Raw genomic sequence first — 12,244 nt, forward strand, 5'->3', positions numbered from 1 at the left:
AATGGATTGGGCAAGGCACCTGACCCTGAATCCAGCTGGGATCATGAAGCAGATGATGTGCAATAAGGGACATTACAGGACTGTCCATATACAGTGTTTTACTCAATGCAGGTTGGAATTCAGTTGGGAAGGTGACAGTGAAACCATAACATACTTAAACTTTTTAAAGGCATCTGGCTTGTTACCATAGAACCCCTTGCTGAGTAAACTGTACATAACCAACCCAGCAGATACTAAGTGGATTGGAAATTGATTCACTGGCATCAAATCTAACTCTACATAAGAAATCCCTAGAAAATGGTTATTAATGTATGTAGTGCAGCCCAACAGGAGTGGGGTCCTGAACCTGGACTGTCAACACAAAACCTTTGCTGTTGCAGGATGAGGATTGAAGTGGGACGTGTGTGATGAGTAGGGCAGAGCTGTTGGTACAGAGCTAATTCAGTTCCTGGTCAGGTGAAAACAGAGTAACAGTGTATTTCAGAAGAGGCAAATCTGATGCAAAGTGAAGTGGACTCTGAGAAGCATCATAAGAAAAATGGAAGATTTAGAGCTATATACTTGCAATGAGGGTCACAGGGAGCTCTGGCACACCTGGTAAGGAGTGTAGGGATGGCATGGTAACAGTCTGTAAGAGACTGCAGTCAGGACAGGCATGGGAATATTTTTACACTAGATTTGGCATTTTTTCTATAAGAGATGCTTTTGTTCAGGTGCAGCTGTTAGATTTGAAGCAGAAATAAATACAGGCAAGTCCTTCAGCATTGTAATGAAGGCGGTGAGAACAGACTATCGCAGTAGTCTCTTGCCCTTAAAATCCATGAAAAAGTAATTTAGTAAAAGGAGTGAAAAACCAATCCCTATTTAGGCACACTTAATTTGGTCTACATCAGTTCAGATTAATGCTATAAGAAAAGTTAAATCAATATAAACCAGATTTAGCACCAGTGTAACTGAATCAGTGGGCTGCTGCACCTTTAGTTAAATGTAACCATGAAGAGAAGCTGGGGAGTACAGCCCCTGACATCTCCAGAGATGTGGTGCTCTCAAAGCTTTACTATAGAGAACTCCAGACACATTATGTAATATGCCAGGGCTAGTCCCATACCCTGCAAATTTCTCAGTCCACCTCAGGTGGTCCAGGTAGGAAACATTTAACTGATGACCATTTTTAACTGTCAGAATAAAACCAGAGAGACAAAGGTTACCTGGATCCTCTTAGTTGTGCTGGAATCAGGAGCAAATAGATTTAGAGTGCTAAAACAGAGTAAATACTTCCAGCTGCAGTATATGGTGATAAGGAACTTCCTCTCATTTTACGTATTTTGATTCCTGAGTCTTAAATCTGAAAATAAGCTATAATTGAAGTAACCATAATTATACACAGCAGGCAAGATTCTTTAATTGATTTATGAATTAACTTCCATATCATTGGTGTATCTGCATTCCTTAACTGATCATATGGGTTTTTTCATGTCCATAATGGGAAATATTAATTACCTTCATGCACTAGGAAGGATAATGCTTAGTCCTGGAATAATCTGAGCAGATACATTAAACACTTGTCTGCTAGAAATTCATCCCACATCCATCTGTGCTCATTAAATCATCAAAATTCTCAGAAGTACCAAATTGTATTTTTTTTTAAACAAATTATGGTTTTCAAACCTCTTGTTCTTTTCACATCTGGCAATGGAGCGACTTGCATTCAACGTCACTCAGCTCCGTATTTTGCTTGTTTGCATTTTGGTGCGTTTCATACGCACAGTAGGAGCAATTCTCTGAGAAAGAAAAGGGAGGAGAGGGAAAAAAAGGTTAGATAAACAGATTCAGATGCTGGAAGAAATTTTAAAAAGCTGCAAAGCATTTCAGTACACTTAGCTGTACTTGGCTTTCTGTCTCCCAACGCCCATCTGCGCACACAGAAACAGAGCACTGAAAGGTTGGAAGAAGTAGCACATTCCTTAATATTTACGGCATTCAAAGAGGGGCTCATGCAGGCAGCAAAGCACTGCTGCTTTTCCTATAGAGGCTGGCTTGCAGCTCCAGCCCTCGCCACATCCAGGTTACCAATCAAACCCAGTGCACCAAGGGGTGCATTAAAGGGCTCTGACTGCCTGCAGCTCACTCACTATTTAAGGGATGAATTGCCTGTTCTGCTGCCTTGCAGTGCAGACCTGTCTGGGAGTTGCAGACAGGTAGACAGAAAGGTGAAGCAAACGTCACCCTCTTGCAGGTGCTGTTAATGTTTATACTCTTACTCTTTTTTGGTGGTTTGCCTTTTTTTTTTTTTTTTTCTACATAGAGAGGAAAGCAATTATCTTCTTTTTCTTGATATTCTGAAGGCTGGCTATGGATGACTGGACTGGGAAGGAAATTGCTCCTAGCTCTCCTGTCATTTAGCCTTCATATTTGTCTAGTTTGCTAGGATAGTGAGAGCCCATCTCTGCCCTCTGGGTGTAGTTTCCACTTCCAGTTTATAAAACCACATTCCTTCAGATGCTCTCTGCCATAAAGCATCCAGCAATCCAGACAGCAGAGCAGAGAAATTTCCCAGGTGGTGTCCTTGTCACTTCATGTGGCAGTGAATTGACTGCCAAGTGAATACCCCATCAGGCTGTGTGTGCCCCACACACTCTTTCCCACCTACAGCTCCATCCAGTTTCTGCTGGTACGAGAAACAGGACCAGTATAGGGACACACTGATGAAGCAGGCACTGTGCCAGAGCCTTGCCCACATCCCACCCTGCTGTTGGCTCACAGGAGGGGTGTGCTGTGTGCCTGGCAGCACCAAAACAAAATACTTCCCTTGCCACCCCCTTCAAGAAAATGTGACTGTACATGAAGCAAAACAGGAGGGTTGAGTGTGCATGTGTGTGTGTGTGAGTCATGTTCCCCTCACTGCCTGGCACTGTTCCCAGAGGCGAACCTGAGTAAAACATGTCACGCATTGTTGACTCTTTTATAGTAGCTGGCACTAACTCTGCCATGTTACATTGTGATAAAGCAGCTGTGGCCAGACTTACTGTCACGACTGGCATGTCTGCACTGCGTTTCTATGGTTTTCATGCAGCCTTCAACCAAGTTATAACCACAACAGTGCTGCAGAATAAGATGGGAGTAGTAAGTTTAACCTTTAAAATAGATCCTTCCATGTTTCCATGTATCTTTCTACAAATCACTGCCACATTAGAAATTGAACTCCCAATTCAAGGAAGCATTCAAGCATGTGCTTAACGCCCATTGACTTCAATTTTGCTGTGCTCATATGTCTTCTTTGCCAAAAAGGAAAGCAAAAGAAGAGTTCTTTTCATTCCTGGAAAGTGATACTAGAGAAATGACCCAAGGAGTAATTTCTGACTGAACAGTGACATGTATTCACATGGTTAAGTGCTTCTCCGAGTAGGGATACTCGCCTTAGGACCGGGAACTAACCATCAACCATCTCAGAAATTGAATCATAAGATATTTCCAGCAGAAAGGTAAAAAACCCAACTGAGATTTGTTCTTCTAGGGGTACTGTTTCAGTCACCATACTATGGAGAAGCTGATTTTGGCTTGTAGTGTGCAGAGTTTCCTTGCAGGTCCCTACAATTTGCCAGTGAAAGGATGAAAAAACAGAGCTCCACTGGTAGACAAGAGCAATGGTTAACTGAGCTAGATGGTCCATTGGCACTGATTATCCATTGCCTCCACATTAGGGATGTGTATCCCTAATGCATAAGAGACCTGGAGTGGACTCATGAAACCTGTTCTTAGTGCATGATACTTTGAGAAACAGGAACTTGCATTAAGCATCAAAATTCAAGCAGTCTAGATGGGATCAGATTGGAGGTTAGCCCTGCAGACCTAATTTGCCTCATTGCACATTCTCCTAAGTTGCTCTAGTTCCATCAGTGTCCCGGATACACATATTTACTCAGTGAGTATTTGGAGGTTTTTCAGAGTGTCCATGGCTGAGTTCAGCCATTAATTACTGATCAGTTCTGATCAATACTGTTCAGTGCCTGCCTGCACAGTGACAGAGGGCCTGTGTGAGTCATTCAGAGCAGACAGGACTCCCACGCAGGCAATGTGCATGAGATGAGTCTCTGTGGAAAGTGTGGCACGAGGCTTTGCAGCTGAAGGAGTCAGAGAAGCCACTTTCCCCACATCTGCACTACTCAGTGCATTTCAGCATGGTCACTTGCTAATGATATTCCAACCTCTGCAAAAGGTGGAGTGCCTCCCATGTCAGAGCCTTGACTCACTTCCAGAGCAGCATCTTATGCACTAAATGAAGCATCCTATGGGAAAAATAGTATGCAATCATATAATGAGAGATTATGTTGCAAGACAGCAGAAGTAAAGTCATGAACAATTTTATTTGCCTTTTTCTTCATCTCAGATGCATGGGTGTGAAACACTTGTGTTCTTGTAAGGTTGTAGATTTCTTTTATGTATCTACACATGATATTTTTAATCATTTTGCTTCTTTAAAAGAAACAAAACCAGAACTTCCATCAGGTGACATCTGTTTGAGGTTAGGAGTCTTATTTGCACCTTCCAGATTTCAGTAGGAGTAGCAAAGGGAGGACTGGGTGGGAGAGGTGTTTCTTTTGGCTGTGAAAAGAAGTGCTATGAAGACAGGGGACAGGGGGATTGCAAGGTCTTTGCCGACAGCAGAGGATGGACCTATTCCCAGCTCGGTGAGATAATTGCTGCCAGGGTGCCCATCCCACCCCCAGCCCCAGTGCCAGCCTCTACTGATGCAGTCTCCTGCTTCTTGGGATGCCATGTCCCTGCCCCAGGCTCCCTCCCACCAAGGCTTTTTGCTCTCCCAGACTCAGCTCAGCAGTTTCTGCCCTCAGCAGCCATACCCACACCTTCTGTCAGGGCTTCCAGTTTTCATCACAGTCACGTTTCTTCCTCTGCTCTCAGTTTTTCCATCAGCCTCCCTCTTCCTCCACCTTGCCCCTTACTTTGCCCCACTCTCCAGCTCCCTGGGGTTTCCCTGCCCAGGGAAAACCCATCCCCTGTTCTTGCTAATACTACTTGCAGCCTCTCCTCGTGTATTATCTCTTGTGCACCAAGAATCCTTCCCAGGCCACTGCCCATCCTGGACAGGAGCCTCCAGGGATGAAGTGCCCAATCCAAGGATGCCCCAGCAGCCAGCAGTGGGGATGTCCAACATCAAAAATACAAGAGGGGCCCCGTACTAAGAAAGAAAGAGAAATACAACCTTTGAGATCCCACAGAGTTAGGACAGCTTGGAGCATAAATCAGCAGAGGTTTTACTTTCAGTGTTCATACAAGCCTAAGCATGTGCCATTTTGGGGTGGTTTGAATGTTTTTGAACCTGGCTGTGAGTGGATGATTTTCTGAAAGAACACCATCCCTGACAGACCAGTGGAACCACAGGAAGGTCTTTGCTCCCAAATACTGGACCTGAGAGCAGTTTGTGGTGGGTCCTGCTGGTGCTGCATAACCCCTTGTGTTATTCTTGGAAATGATGAGGCCATTGGGCTGTATGTTGGACCCTCAGCCTGATACAGCCAATTGCTGCTGAGAATTTGGGCCAAAATGATTAACATTTGACAGAATTTTAACTATATAAGACAAATTTACACCATTTACAACAGAAAATATTGTTAATGTTGGTCAGAGGTGGTTGCCACACTTGTCATAATAATTGTTGCCCAGCTAATTAGCATTTTTGAAAGTTGGTAATTTAGAGGTGGAATGTGACACAGACAAAATTAAGACTGAGATCCATCTAAAATGCCAAGAGATAGTTTGGTATAGGAAAACCTACAATTTTATAGCATCTTCTCGAAAAGGAGACAAAAGGGGAAATTAAAAGTGGTGATATAAATAGAAATATCCCGGACTGCCTTTTTGGGAGTGAGGGAGGATGTCTGGGAGAGGAGACCTTTTCTGCCAAAAAAATATGGCTCATAGCTGTCCTTGGGATTCCGTTCCAGAGGATAAGCGAGGCTGAGGTGCCACCTGGAGGTGTGGAGGGGCGGCACAGCTCCCCGTGCCAGCGCAGCGCCGGGATGCTGCCTCTGCCGGGCTCCGCTTCAGACCTCTCTGGGTTTAAAAGGCATCGCTTCTTTTTCCATCTCTCTCTTATCTGATTGCAAGGTCTTTCACAGCTAGTGTTTTGTTATTCTATCAAAAACCTCTTCGGTACTATCTTGTGAGGTACTGTAGTTAATTCAATTTAAGCCATAGCATTTAGGGTTTCCTGAATGGGGAAAGTGCCTCATTTTGTAATGCAGTGACTGAGATTTATTTCTCTGAATTGCTAAGAAGGTGCTGTGTAGAACCTCTTTTATGACACTGGGTGCACTCCTGTTGAGTGTGGTCACCTGCTTCCTCATGTGAACCATTTAGGGACTAGCGGCTCATCACTCTGAGGACGTAGTTTTGCTTTTAAAGGATTTCTCTGCGCTTTTGGTACAACACGAGGTGCTGGCAGTCCCAGCTGGGTCTTCAGCATGACCCTGCCCAAGACACCACCTTTTTCTGAGTTTCTGCTTCCTGACTTGCCAGAACTGTCTGTGAGTACCTCCACAAGACTCAACTAATGTTGAAGTCCAACCTTTTTTATTTCTCAAGGCCTCTTGAGTTCCTGATGCAGAGCTCCGATATGTGTGATTGTGCGTAAGAGTGAGATCTGAAACTTGGCATCATCTTAGCTGAAATTGTTCCACTCTGATAATTTAATTAATCAACACTGCAGCAGAGTGTTTGAAATAATGTGTGCATTCATTTGCATAATGAGTGTAATTGGCAAAGCTTCACATTATAAGTGTAGCAGTTCCACAGATGATAGCTTGATAGACCATTTTCCTGCACACGTTTCAACCCCTGTTATTTGCTTTTCCACAGAGGAAGGAAGTGACAACTAGATTTATTAACCTAGGTACAGAGAGGATCAGCAAATTTTTGATGGCACTTGAACACAAATATTTTCCACGACTGTCAGGATAAAAAAGCCTTAGTCAGTTATTAGAACAGAACCTCTGCTTCAAATGGAGTTTAATGCTTTTCCAAGTAATGGCTTGTTTGGTTGTGGAGATGTCCAGACATAGAGTCAAAGCTGATATTTCCAGTGTCATGCCAAAGTGGAGTGCCTAGTTTCAGAGCTGAAGTCACTAGGCACCTGAGACAAAATCTGCTAAGAAAATGGGTGACTGCCACTGGAGAGCCCCTTGCTTTAGTACTGTCCCAGTGGGGACGGCCTCGATGGTCCACAGCCTCCAGGGCATGGTAAAGTCCCCAGGGACAGGATATTGTCTTAACTAAGTACTCACCTTGTCACAAACAGGCATTGGCAGCCAGGCAGCAGTTGTGAATATATTAATTCTCAGGAGATGGACTTTAGGTAATAATCAATTGGCAACTTTTAACTATCTTACTATATTCATTACTTTGCAATTAGCAAGACAGTTATTGACTGTTAACCAAATGCCAGATAACTGCAGAAGTGCTGAAGGAAAAAAAACAACCATGCAGTAGAAATATATTCCCTGCTCTGCACACAAGTGCATTGATATAAAGTGGCCCAGTCTGTGCTCTCAGAAGGATGCCTGCTGATAAGCTCTGAGTGCAGAATAGCTGTATCAGGCTCAGACACATCATTACTTCATTGAAATGAAGTGACACTTGACAACTAAGTTCCCAGAGAGCCCTGGGAATGGTTCAGGACTGGGGCTCCCCGTTGGTTTGGAGAGTGCTTTGAAAGTCACTTGATACCTCTCCATCTTAGCTTCCCTTCCAGGTTTGAGGGACTCAAAGTACAATCTCAAGACACATTATAAGAAGAAAAATGTGAACTGCTTTAGCTAACATCTGCTGGTGTCATATGCAGTGGGAGCATTGCAAACCCCATTTTTTATCATCAGTGGAGAAGAGAAGAGAGCGTATCACATATCTGGACTTCTGTAAGGTCTTTGAGATGGTCCCTCACATCTCTCTTTAAATTGGAGAAGGATGGATTTCATGGGTAGACTGTTAAGTGGATCAGGAAATAGTTAGACAGCCACATCCAGAGGGTAGTGATTAGTGACTCAATGTCCTAATCCACATTGGTGACAAGTGGTGTCCCTCAGAGGTCCACACTGGAACCAGTGCTGCTCAATATCTTCATCAATAACATAGATGGTGGGATTGAGGGCACCTCAGGAGGTTTGCAGATGACACCAGACTGATTTATGCAGCTGACACATGGGGTCTGAGCAACCTGCTTGAGTTGAAAATGTCCCTGCCTCTGGCAGAGGGGTTGAATTAGATGACCTTTAAAGTCCCTTCCAGCCCATACTGTTCTGTCATTCTGTGATGCTATGATTTTTGGGGGGAGCAAATGCAGAACTGAATAAGACACGTTACAGTGGAGATGCAGCACTAGGATAAAGCAGCCAAGTCCTGGCACAGGCTCAGCACACAGCTGGGAGCAGAGATACCATGAGTGGTCCATCCATTTGACAGCACATTTCTGCTTTCATGGGCTGGCTCCAGAGTCATCCTGGTCAACTGTCCAGCAAAGCTGGCCAGAAATTTACATCTTACTCAGTTTTAGTGGAAAATATAGTAGCTGCATTGCATACACCGAGCGTGTGAAAATGTAACTTACTGATATTTCCTGAAGTTTTTTTCCCAAGATCTCTGGTACTGGTGGCCAGCTGCTCCCATCAATTAACCAGGTGTTTGCACGTTTTTCTCTCCGAAGGTACCGCGTTGTGGTCCCGTACCCGCCGCAGAGCGAGGCGGAGATCGAACTGAAGGAAGGTGACATTGTGTTTGTGCACAAGAAGCGGGAGGACGGCTGGTACAAAGGGACCTTGCAGAGGAACGGCAGGACGGGCCTCTTCCCCGGGAGCTTTGTCGAGAGCTTCTGAGGACAAACCGCCGCTCCCTCAACTGAGGAGCTTTCAGGGGAAACTGCATAGCACAAGAAGAGACAGCAAAGAGAAACTGGACTGATAACCACTGCCATTTTTATTTCCAAAGACTTCCCCCAGGCCCTTCAGTCTGCAGCTCTGGAGACACAGTGTCCCGCTGTGCTCCCGAGACCGTGTGCGGTGCATACAGTGGTATGTTGAAGTAGTGCCTTCCACCTGGAATCACAGACTGAAAGGACGCCCATCTGGACTGTAGTAACCTAAACTCTGGCTGTTAACCTTTTGTGTAAATTATAGAGAAGATATCTTTAAAAAAAATTAAGAGGAAAGCTGTTATATTGCTGTAACTTATTTGTCAGAGCTGCAGTGTTCTTATTACTGGCCTATGCAAGATGGATCTGAGAGTTCAAGGAGCTGTGCTAGGAAGCTCTCAAACTGGGATTTTGTTTTTACCAAGGGAAGAAGAGGGGAGGGTGGAGAAAACCCCAGCTAAAGATCAGTGCATCATTGTGCAAGTAAGAATGAGGAGTCAAAAATGTTAATGTCATGCTTTCTATATACCTCAAAGATATGCTGCGCAGGTTTGTTGGTGCGTGTCAGCGTTCAGAGTGCCACACCAACCCGTGTCCTGGCACTGCTGCCAGGGAGGTCCTGGAGGAAGCACGGCTCCACCATTAAACTGTGGTTATTTGAGCAGAATCCCTTTTGCCTGTCTTCTGCCCGTATTATATGCAGCATGGATTTTTGTCCTCGGTATCACTTTCCATTGCTTTTTTGTACGACGTACCTTTTTACTGTAAGAATTGCTCTACTTTATATATATTCCTACTAGATCAGACATTTCCTCTTTTTCATACATCTGGTGCTATTTTTTTTAATTGTTAAAGATTTGGTTAAACAGAGAGGCTGCAACAAGATTTGCATTCAACATATGAAATTAGAACCATACCTGAAGATTGAGATCAGACTGCTTGTTCTTGCATCATAGAGGAAAAGAGAAAAAGCTGCATGGTCACCAATAAATACACCTGGGGGGGCTGCCTGTGAAACACACACATGCTCGCTCTCTCCTACGTATTTAGAGTGGCTGAAGACCCATGCTGAAGCACAGCATTCTGTCTGGAGAGTGATAATGACTCCAGAATTGGAAGTAATTCCCAGAGGAGTCATTTTAATTGACTTTTTCATGGCAATAAGAAGAACACTGCAGGTTCTAGCACACGCAGGGACTGTGGAGTTTTCCTCTGTCGTTGCATGATGGAGACAAGAGCTGGTCTGTGACAGCAGTCATTAGTGTTATGGAAATGTGATTTCTTACTGTAGAAATGTACAGTTCTGGAGACTGTTGGATTTCTTAATGTCGTCAAGCTACAATACAAACTGTATCAGGCAATATAAGCTTCCATCTACCAGGGACTTAAAGGTGCAATAAATGTGAGTTTAGCCAGTAATTTGTATGAGAAAAGAATGAGAAAAGAATGAGAAAAAAAAATCATAATGCAATTGTTGAGAGTATTTAAAAAGACATCGGTTCTTGAGGAGTGAATTGCGTTGAAAGGCCTTTCATAGCTGTATCCATACCTTGCCTCTGACAGCAGCTGGCTGTTTGCCAAAGCCCACATGTGGTGGGTGTTTAGAAGTGTGTCAGAGGCACTGTAACCTGGAGATGATCTTATTAAAACAAAGAGGCCTGGTGGGTGAACATCATCACTGCATTACCAGTATTTCATGTGCGAAGGTGTAAGTTTTGTTTTCATTCAAGCCGTGTGTACTAGTACATATCAAAACCCATGTAAGTGAGCATTCATGTTTAAGTTCAGCTCTGTGACTTTGTTCTCTGTAAAATAAGTTCTTCTTTCTGTCACATGTTAACAAACCAATTCCAGAAACACAGTTCATGGCCAAGTATAGCACCTTCAAACCAGGAGGCATCACTTTCAGGGTGTTTCTTTTTATACTTGATGTTGCCGCATTTGTTGATATTCCGATTGTAATGAGTCAGTCACTAAAAATTTAGTTACTGTTAAGAGGAAATTGCCTTTTTATAACCAATAAGAGACTGAAGAAACGTCTTCTGGAAAGACTTGTTCGAGATTAGAGCCATATCTGTTCCACTTATTTGGTCCAGGTCAGAACTGGTGTCACTGCACCTCAAACAGTAAACTGCACAGTTAGGCAGTCAGCAATGCCAAAATGTGTTATTGATTCCAATGAAAATTCTGGGTTGGATCCGTCAGAGATGAGATTTTTTTTCTGACAACTTACAGTGGTTAAAACACTCTTAAAATTCTGTTCCATGGTGTATTTACTACAGTCAGAAGAACAAAACAGGATGACAACTTGCATGCTGCCTATTCTGTTTAGCCAGATCTAAAATGATTCCAGATTTCTACCGTTTTATGCTTAACTCTAAGAGGACAAAAGTTGGAGTGTGAGAGGATCAAGGAAAACATGCAGATCATTAAATCATTAAATCAGTGCTTTAAAATACATTTTGCAAGAAGGATGATGATTTTTTTAATGGTCGACAACCCTTCCAGTCATATTTTTTTTCTAGGAAAAATATGGGGGGAAGGGGGAGGAGGTGTTCTATTTTGATAGCAGCTGTTTCTGGCCCCTCTTTATTGCTTATCACAGTTTGGGTTACTGAGTAATCTTCTTGGACAAATCACTTCCATGCCAGGAGCACAAGTATTAAGGTGAACTTAATACAGCCCAGTGATACAAAAACATGACCCAGTGCCATTCAGAAAGTCCTGGACTGAGAGAGGTTTGACTCATACTGTGGTCTAGTTTTTACCTGTCATGCCAGGAAAAGAGGGAGGAGAGGGCATCTCCATCTCCTGCAACAGGGCGGGGAAAAGATTCCTTCTGGTGGCCTCAGTTTGTAAAATGCCAGGTTTGTTCTTCTAGAAATGGATTCAAGTAATTGAACAGTTCCTTTGAACTTTGCACAGCTCAGAAAATGTTTTTGTTATACATGAATGTTAACGTGGTTTAGGAAATGTTGGCAGATATGAGTACAAATGAACTACAATGACTGTGTTTCTGATTCTTTAAATAAAATAAGTATTAAGGCAACTTGACTGAGGTTTCTCTCTCTATTGACAACAAGGTGAGCAAGCAGTGTAACTGGCTCAGAGGTTTGCAAAGAAAATAGGGAAGACTGGTCTGCAAACCCTGTAGTAATTCCCACATAAATAAAAACCTGTTAGGGGTAAGAAATGCCTGAACAGGAATGGTTCTTCTTTTAACACAACTGGGATTTCTTTAAAATCTTGAGAAGGTAGCAACCTGTGGAGAAGAGGTGTGTAGGTCCAGAGAAAGAGAGTGGGTACAGGCCAGGAAGAGGCAGC

General features: G+C 43.4%; 1 protein-coding gene across 1 annotated transcript in view; it reads left to right on the forward strand.

Annotated features, from left to right (window-relative positions):
• The window catches only part of SH3RF3 (SH3 domain containing ring finger 3), a 245,316-nt gene extending 233,347 nt beyond the window's left edge, over positions 1-11,969 (forward strand). Inside the window, exon 10 of the mRNA XM_063149876.1 lies at positions 8,717-11,969. Coding sequence (XP_063005946.1) covers positions 8,717-8,885 — 169 coding nt within the window. The 3' untranslated portion in view covers positions 8,886-11,969. The remainder of the gene's footprint in view (positions 1-8,716) is intronic.
• Positions 11,970-12,244: the final 275 nt, after the last annotated feature.

The sequence above is a fragment of the Melospiza melodia genome, chromosome 2 (assembly GCF_035770615.1).
Source record: "Melospiza melodia melodia isolate bMelMel2 chromosome 2, bMelMel2.pri, whole genome shotgun sequence".
In the NCBI taxonomy this organism is placed as follows: domain Eukaryota; kingdom Metazoa; phylum Chordata; class Aves; order Passeriformes; family Passerellidae; genus Melospiza; species Melospiza melodia.